The 8,818-nt window shown below is 49.6% G+C and overlaps 1 protein-coding gene across 1 annotated transcript; it reads left to right on the forward strand.

Annotated features, from left to right (window-relative positions):
• Positions 1-4,455: 4,455 nt before the first annotated feature.
• Positions 4,456-5,285, forward strand: P152DRAFT_499384 (uncharacterized protein; the record flags this gene model as incomplete). Its single annotated transcript, XM_033682295.1, has 3 exons — positions 4,456-4,561; positions 4,913-5,070; positions 5,108-5,285. 3 exons carry the CDS (start codon positions 4,456-4,458, stop codon positions 5,147-5,149), a joined length of 306 nt encoding a protein of 101 aa, XP_033529708.1. The 3' UTR covers positions 5,150-5,285.
• Between the last annotated feature and the right edge of the window lie 3,533 nt (positions 5,286-8,818).

Raw genomic sequence — 8,818 nt, forward strand, 5'->3', positions numbered from 1 at the left:
GCCAAGTTCTACCGGGACCTACAGAAGAACTACGCAGGGTCGAAATTCTTAGACGGACAACTCTCGATTCTCTTAACACGATATAGAACCCGCCCCTACCTTCTTTTAAACTAATTTCCTAATCTTTTCTTTACTTTTCTTTATTTTCTTCTTTTACTTTACCAAAAGTTCGACTTGTATAATAAATCAATCTGCCTCGTGTATATAAAAGCAATCTAGACCAACCCGTTCACCTTATTAGACTTCTTTACGGCACCTTGGACAAGCACTGTAAACGGGCGCGACCTTGTGACTGGTCTAGACCGGAGTGGTCACTACAGGCAGCAGAGTTCCTGGCTGGCGCCCGCCAGGCCCGACGCCGGCTCTAACGGACCCAGGACCCGGACGACGAACGAGACTAGAAATACTAAAGGAATACCCTAAGGAGGAAGATGCGTAGTAACGGCCGGACGAGATAGAGAAAACTTATCTAGACACTTACTAAAGACGAGAATTACCCGGACTATATATACAACCGAGGGCTCTAGAGACTAAATAAGTAGAGCTAGAAGACCGCTAGGCAACCCGGTAGGCTTATAGCTATCCTACCACTTAGGCGCACGGAGAACGATCCCCCGACGGGAGACAACTAAGGGAAAGCAGAGATCCTTACTACAAAGTTCTTCCCACGGAGCGGTGCCGCTGACCTCTAAGATATAACCAACGAACAGTTCCCACGATTCGATATCGGGCAAGAGGTCACCCTAGATAAGATCACCCGGATTATCCGCCGGCTACCGAACCAGAAGGCCCCCGGGCCTGATATGATCCCGAACGAGGTACTAAAGGCCCTCTCTAATATCCTAGCCGTAGACCTAGCCCGGACGGTCACCGCTCTCTTCCGAAGCGGGGAGCTACTAGCAGTTCTAAAGGAATCTACTACGGTGGTACTAAGGAAGGACAAGAAAAAGGACTACTCTCTTCTAAGCAGCTACCGCCCTATTACTCTTAAAAACACGGTTACAAAGCTAATCGAGAAAATCCTCGCAGATCGACTGATCACTGAAGCGGAAACACGAGATCTGATTCCCTGGAACCAAATGGGAGCTCGAAAGGAGAGATCCACTCTCTCCGCCCTAGAACTCCTTACCGGGACTATACAGACGGCGTAGCACGCAAAGAAGTCTGTGGTCTCTATACTTAGGCTTGACCTTGCTGGAGCTTTTGATAACGTCTCTTACCCCCGGCTGCTCTGGGTCCTTCGTCGGATGGGATATCCCGAATAGATTATCTAGATGATCGCATCTTTCTTAACCGGACGGCGAACAAAGATTCTCTTCTCGGACTTTAAGAGCCGCTGGTTCGACACGGAGACAGGGATCCCGCAAGGCTCTACCCTATCACCCGCGCTGTTTATCCTATTCATATCTAACCTACTACATCAGTTTAAGGATATTCAGGGTAACGTGCTCGGGTTCGGGTTCGTTGATGATACTACACTGGTTACCTGGGGAGATACGGCAGCAGCTAACTGCCAACGACTAACTGCGGCCCACGATACTTGCCTGGAATAGGCGTCACGGTTCGGGGCTAAATTTCCCCCGGATAAGTACCAGATTATCTACTTTACCAAGAAACGTAATATTTCCGCTAATCTCCGGTCTACGATCTAAATATAGGGACATTAAGCTAAATTAGTTATATCCCTCCGGGTACTAGGAGTTTAGCTCGACCCTTCCCTCTTATAGAAGGACTATATCCTCCGGGTAATATAGAGGGGACTTAAGGCCTTCGACTCCCTGGCGAGGGTAACTTCATCGGTATAGGGACTATCCGTCCGGAAATCGAGGCTGCTCTACATAGCGGTTGCACGGCCTATTATGACATACGGCGCCCCTATTTGGGGAGTCTATTAGCAGGGTGAGCCAATCTCTGAAGGCAAAATGAAGGACCTAGCCAAGGTTTAGAACAAGTGTCTACGAAAGATCCTAGGGGCTTATAAACGGACACCAATCGCCGCGCTTAAGAGAGAGGCGGACGTTCCCCCAATCGAACTCTACGTCCAAGAACGGGCCGCCCAAAGAGCAGCATCGACGAACACCCACAAGATTACTACCCAGATTAAGGGAGCCCTGACGCAAGTCTAGGATGCTGCTTCTGCTCCCCCGAGACGAACTCGAGGCCGACCCCGCCGTATCCGGTCTAAACCTAAACCCGCGATAAGTACGCTTCGGACCCAGTATAATAGACTTCTGTTCCCCCGGCCCGAACCAATTAGAGGATATTAGACATAATAGCGAAAAGGCCCGTACCGGATAATCTAGGACGAGTATCGAGCGAAATAGAGGGAGAGATGGTAAGCCGAAGCGGCCAGACTAGGAAGGAGAGTAAGGACATAGAAGGACCCGTAGGAAACCCAGTGCCTTAACCGGTACGACGGCCTTCAGAAATACGAGGCCTCGGCGCTTATAGTACTACGGACTAAGGTAGTTAGAGTTAAAGGATGGCTCGCAAAAATTAGTATCCCTAGAATCCACCTAGCGTGTGAGTGCGGTACCCCCCGATAGTCTCTCTACTATCTCCTTGTATTTTGCCCGCAGCGGACCGACCAGAGGATCGAGCTCCTCTAACGAGCTGGAATAACGGACTTTAAGAGGATATTGCATAATAGGGACAAGGTGCGCCACGCAGTAAGGTGGCTGATCGATGCGGGAGGCCTAGAGTAATACCGGGTAGCCAAGGAAGTTAAGGAGGAGGTAATAGAGGACTGGAAACCGTTCCAGTTCCTCCACGACGTGCCAGAATAAGCTCTCCGCGTAGGCGGAAACACCGACTCTTACGGATAGATAATAAACGTTTAAGATAGTCTACTAAAGGGAGGAGGCGGGATTTTATGTACCCGCAGCCTCAGGGCTACGGGGAAACTTTTGCCCGCGGCAGACTAGATAGAATATCGTGCTCATAGACCCGAAAGGGATCCAGATAGTACGTTAAATTGATTCTTATTATTATTTATTTTCTTCTTTTACTTTACCAAAAGTTCAACTTGTATAATAAATCAATCTGCCTCGTGTATATAAAAGCAATCTAGACCAACCAGTTCACCCATTCAAGGTTCTTACCGATCATAAGAACCTCCGCTACTTCATGACAGCCCAACGCCTTACCGAGAGACAGGCCAGGTGGGCGTTACTTCTTTCGGAATACCAATTCCAACTCGAATTCCGCGCCGGGAGGTTGGCGCTAAGGCCAGATGCGCTGTCTAGGAGAGAACAGGATATGCCTCAAGGAAAGGATGATGCGAGGCTCGAAAGCCGAGTTTCCCAGTTACTTAAAGACGCCTGGTTACCACCAGCCTCCGAGAGAACAGCAGCGGCAGTCGCTATATAAGCTTTACTTTACCCCCTTCGCGAACCACACGGAGAGGAAGCTAAGAAGAGAGGCGAGATCCTAAGTATCGCAAAAGGTAGCGATATCTTTGAAGAGCCAGAGTTACAACTCCTTTGGGATCGTGGACTCGTGGAAGACGAGTCCTACTAACGGATTCACTAAGCTATCGCTAACAAAGAGAGAGCCTTCCCACCCGAACTGAAGCTCTCCGTACAACTACCAGACTGCGAGATCGACCACCGCGGTGCAGTTACGAGGAGAGGAATCATATGGGTTCCTAACTGGGAACCCCTACGGACGACGCTGGTCCAGAAAACCCACGATTCTCACGTGACCGGCCACCCAGGAAGGGACAGCACCCTTGCGATCCTCTCGAGGAGTTTCTTCTGGCCCCAGCAGTATAAGACAGTGCGACAATTCGTCCGAAACTGCGACGTTTGTGGGAGAACGACGGTATAGCGCGATAGGAAACGTGGCCTCCTAAAACCTCTCCCGATTCCCGCACGGTTCCACAGCGAATTATCAATCGATTTCATAACGGAACTCCCAGGAGAAGGAGACTCCCCGAGATACCTTATGGTTATCACCGACCGTCTTCTAAAAAGCGTGACGCTTGAAGCAATGACAACTATGGAAGCGGAGGCTTGCGCAGAACGCTTCCTTTAATGTTACTATCGGTTCTACGGGTTCCTATCAGCACTCACTTCGGACAGAGGAAGCAACTAGATAGGACGCTTCTAGAAGAAGCTATGCGAGCTTATAAACATGGAACAGAGGTTATTAACGGCGTTCTACCCGCAAACAGACGGAGCGACCGAACGCATGAACCAAGAAGTACTAGCGTACCTCCGTGCCTTTATAGCCTACTCTCAACTAGACTGGCCGAAACTGCTCCTAACCGCAATGTTAGCCCTGAATAATCGCGATTCTTTAGTAATAGGCGCAAGTCCCTTCTTCTTAACACATGGATACCACTCAGAACCGGTACAGCAAGTGGAGAGAGTCTCCCCGAACAACTCCCCAGCCGCCGACGCGGAGACTTTCGTCTAACGAATTCACGATGCCCAGGAATACGCCCAAGCCGCGATGGCTTGGTCGCAACAACGCATAGAAGACGACGCCAACCGCTCTAGACGAGCGGCTGAAGTGCTCAAAAAGGGTGATAAAGTTTGGCTGAACCTGAAGAATATCAGTACGCTACAGCAGTCTAAGAAGTTGTCCTAGACCCAAGCGAAGTACACGGTTAAAAATCAAGTATCGCCAATGGTCTACGAGTTGGCTGACCTGCCAACTGGGATCCATAACCGTTTCCACGTGGACCTTCTACGGAGAGGCGCAACCGACCTACTCCCATCCTAAGAAATTGAAGACGCCCAACCCCCTGCACTAGTCCCTTAGACCGACGAAAACGACGCCGAGTATATAGTAGAACGGATCCTTCGCGCAGAGAAGCGTAGAGTCGGGCGTGGATGGCAGCGGAGACTGCTAATTAAATGGAAGGGATAGGCGGAGCCAACCTGGCAGCTACGGAAGGACTTCGTAGATGTTGAAGACCTTGATAGGTTCGAGAGGGAGTTTAGAAAAGGCGATGGAGTCGGAGAAGACGGTGCTGAAGCTATCATAGGGCCTCGTCGGAGCCGCAAGACGGCGGTTAACGCGATGGAGGAGGCCTTCAATTGGCACAAACGCTGTATGGCGTTTGTAAGTTGTATTCTCCCACCTACCCTCCCTTCTTTAGTCCTTTGTACCCGGTGAAGAGGGGGATAATGTTATGGGTTGAAACCCTTGGTTGGCTCAGGCTGAGAGCCTAAGCCTGATTAGGTTAAGGGTAAATCAGAGTCTAACCTCTCCGATGTAAACAAGAAAGCTTCCCTTTCTTGTTCTCTTCTTTAGCTTAATCTAGAATATCTTTGGCTACGTGTATGTTGTGTGCATCCAGCTACCGTGCCGTAACAACGGCAAGGATTTGGGTTCTGTCTAGACCGTCCTTTTTAGCACGTTTTCGCGCCCTTTCTATAATAGCGGCGAACACAGATCCTGTGACAAGCTTCGCGGTATACACTTAGGCAAGCCTTCGTTGGGCTCGTTCGTTGTACTTAAGCTATCCTTTCTCTCGGATAGTGATACGCTGGGCTCCTCTGCCGATATATAGCTTCCTCTTGTCGGCTATGTATCGTATAGAGTTTCTCTCTGCCTAAGCTTTGCCTAGGATAATAGAAAAGCTCAGTCCTTTTACTATATACCCGTAGGCTCGTTCTGATCGTCCATCGATGTCGATCGTAGCATAGGTTATATGCGTAATACGGAGGTCGTCTCCGTTCTTGTGGCTTTTCTTAGCTAGTGTTAATTGCAACGATGCAATCGGGATGCGCGGTAGATTGTAGGTTCGGACGCACTTTTCGCTAAAAGCGGCATAGGGGAGACAGCCATTGTCGAAGAATGATTCGGTGAATGAGGTTCCGTTGATTAAAGTATCTATTAAGAAGGGGGTACTCTCTATCCTATCCTTTGCTGCTCTGATCTCCTCCGCTCTCGGGGTTGTCGAAAGGTCCTCGCCGTGTATATCTATACTTGGCCCTCGCACGCGTCGAGACGCGAGGGCTACTCGTTTTCCGGCTCGGAGGTGTCGTTCTCTGATCCTTCTTCTTGTACAGGGGACTCTATCAAAGTATCGACAGCAGAGACCTGTGTCTTTGGTTTGACCGCTGGCTTGAACTTACACTGAGAGAAGTTGGCATGTCTCTTCCCTTTGCAGCGTCCGCATTTGCCCGCCTTGACTAGGCTTCGGAACTTATCCTCTAATCGCTATTTTGCCCGGGGGCGCTTATCCTCCTTTTAATTGCGACTTAGCGAACCCGTTTGTACTAGGATAGCCGCAATTTTGACCGCTAACGCATTCACGTCCGTCATTGTCATATCGTTATCGCCATCCTTCTCCGGTATTCGTGGGGAGCTCGACCTCGTACGTTCTACTGTTCTTTAGGAGGCTTCGCTGATGTAGAAGTGTTTGGACGATCCGGTTAGTTTGCGAAAGTCCGGATGGGCTTCGAAGTTGGTAGTGTAGCTCTGGATCTCGGCAACATATGATTCGTAATCCGTGTTTGAAAGCTTGGCCGTAATTAGCACTCGGGATAACGCTAGGCTGAGGGCAGTTTTCATAGTCGAGATTTTGGAAGTTTTTATAGGGGCAAGTGTGCCTAATTAAGCCGAGAGCTATTCGAACTGTTGTCTGAAATCTTCGAACTATTATCTCTCTCCTTGGCGTAGTCGGTTCAGCTTATCGAGTGACTTCCTTTCCGCTTCTCTATCTAGGAATTTGTCGTCTATATACGCCAGGAAGTCGGTTGGCGACCAGTCTCGGTCGTTGCCTCCGGCTTGTAGCCAGTGGATAACTCGTTGTTATTTACTTTCTGGTAGGCCGGTGAAGATGTTCGTGTATATCGCTTTATTGGTCCCGAGTCGTCCCTTCTCTATCTCAATCTTGGACTCGAGAGTCCATTTAAAGAGGCCGTAGCTAGCTGTCTTGCCGTTCCATTCTGGCCATCGTATAGCTTTTGAGGAGCTACCACGGTCTTGATTTGTAGCGGTGAGGGCGGCGACAAGTTGTTATATAGCGTCGGATCCGTCGTTGGGAGAGGCTATATTAATATGGATACTCGCGAGGTCCTCTGCGAGTTCGTCGAGGGATACTTCGGGTCGAGGAGTGAGGATTGCGGGAGTTAATGATGCCGGCGTGGGCGCATCTTCGCTCATTAGGGGCAGTAGAGTAAGCTTAATCTATGTTACGGCACGGTAGCTGGATACACACAACATACACGTAGCTAAAGATATTCTAGATTAAGCTAAAGAAGAGAACAAGAAAGGGAAGCTTTCTTGTTTACATCGGAGAGGTTGGACTCTGATGTACCCTTAACCTAATCAGGCTTAGGCTCTCAGCCTGAGCCAACCAAGGGTTTCAACCCATAACATTGCCAGGGCTATGGGTACCTAAAACCCCGCCTCCTCCTTTGTGGTAGTAATTGTCCTTTCGTCGTTGCCTTCGTGGCTCTCCTTCTTAGGCCTTGTCTACTTCGTAGCTGGCAGGTTTAAGAAGCAGGGGCCAGGTGGGCGTTGTGGCTTTTCTATTATTAGAAACCTGCCAAAACGGCCAATGTCTACCCACTGGCAGGTTCGGAAGCTGCAGGTTCTTACTGTGTAGTCATGTTCCCAAGTCACGATGTGTGACTTCGCATAATAGCTTCAAATTCCGAACTGACCTCTCTTAGCCATCCACCCTGCAGCTACATCCCAGCCACGTGACCTAGGAATACTATGCTCTAATTAGTCTATTTCGAAAATCCCTAAAGCGTGGGCACCCCTACCACCTATTCTGGGCACCCCTACAACATATTCTGGGCATCCACCATCACCTGTTTTGGGCACCTCCACCACCTATTTTGGGCCCTACTATCACCTATTTTGGATACCGTTTATCACTCCCGCCTCCCGTTTTGGGCACAGGTGATAGAACGGGTGGTGGGAGTACCCCAAAATGGATGATAGAGGGTGCTTAAAATGGGTGATGATGGGGTTCTAAAGTCGGTGGGGGGGAGTGCCTAAAATAGGTGGTGGAGGTGCCTAGAATGGGCGGTGGGGGTTGGGACGATGTAGAGGGGCCATTGTGATAACAATGAGGAGTAGAGAACCTGCCAGCGAGCGTTATTATCGGGTCCATCGATGTAGCAGAAAAAAACCTGCCGCAGGTTTGCCTAATTGAGCGAAATACGAGGTGGCGCTGCGCTAAAAAAGCCACATTTCGGGATGTGGACCTGCCGGCAGGTTTCACCATTAAAAAGTAGACATACACCCATTCTGGCGCTAATATCGAACCTGCCACGAATCTGCCACGAATCTGCCACTATTTAAGTAGACAAAGCCACCTGCCAGCGCTATTATCGAACCTGCCGGCTCGAAGTAGACAAGGCCTTAGTCGGTGCTTCCGCGGCGTGGTGGAGCAATACAGCAATACTGCTCCCCGTCGCAAGTTTATCTCTTGGTTGGGTTTGGGCTGGCTGAGCCCTTTTTGTCCGTTGGGGTTATTATCCCTCACTCCGCTTTGGTTTTTTCGTTTCTGGAAAATGTCTGTTGCCGAAAATGTCCGTTGTATTTGTTTTTGGTCGATTGAGGAGTCGTCGTGAGGGCTTGTGGAAAAATGTTCCGGGGGGCATCCCTGGGCGGTGTGATAGATGATTTTCCTGTAGTGACTTTGCACAGATTCGAACTCAGTTCCTCTGAGTCTTTCTGTGCGCCTATCACTCCAGTTACCATTCCACCATCGTCCCAGGGACAATTCTCTTATATAACCCTCTTACTTCTCCTTCTCTTTTCTCCCTTCCTCCCTCTCGTTGCTTCTCTTCCTACTTCGAGCTTCTTCCTCCTTCTAGCTTCTTCCTCCTTCTAGCTTCTTCCT

This window comes from Eremomyces bilateralis (genome assembly GCF_010015585.1).
Source record: "Eremomyces bilateralis CBS 781.70 unplaced genomic scaffold P152scaffold_43, whole genome shotgun sequence".
In the NCBI taxonomy this organism is placed as follows: Eukaryota; Fungi; Ascomycota; class Dothideomycetes; order Eremomycetales; family Eremomycetaceae; genus Eremomyces; species Eremomyces bilateralis.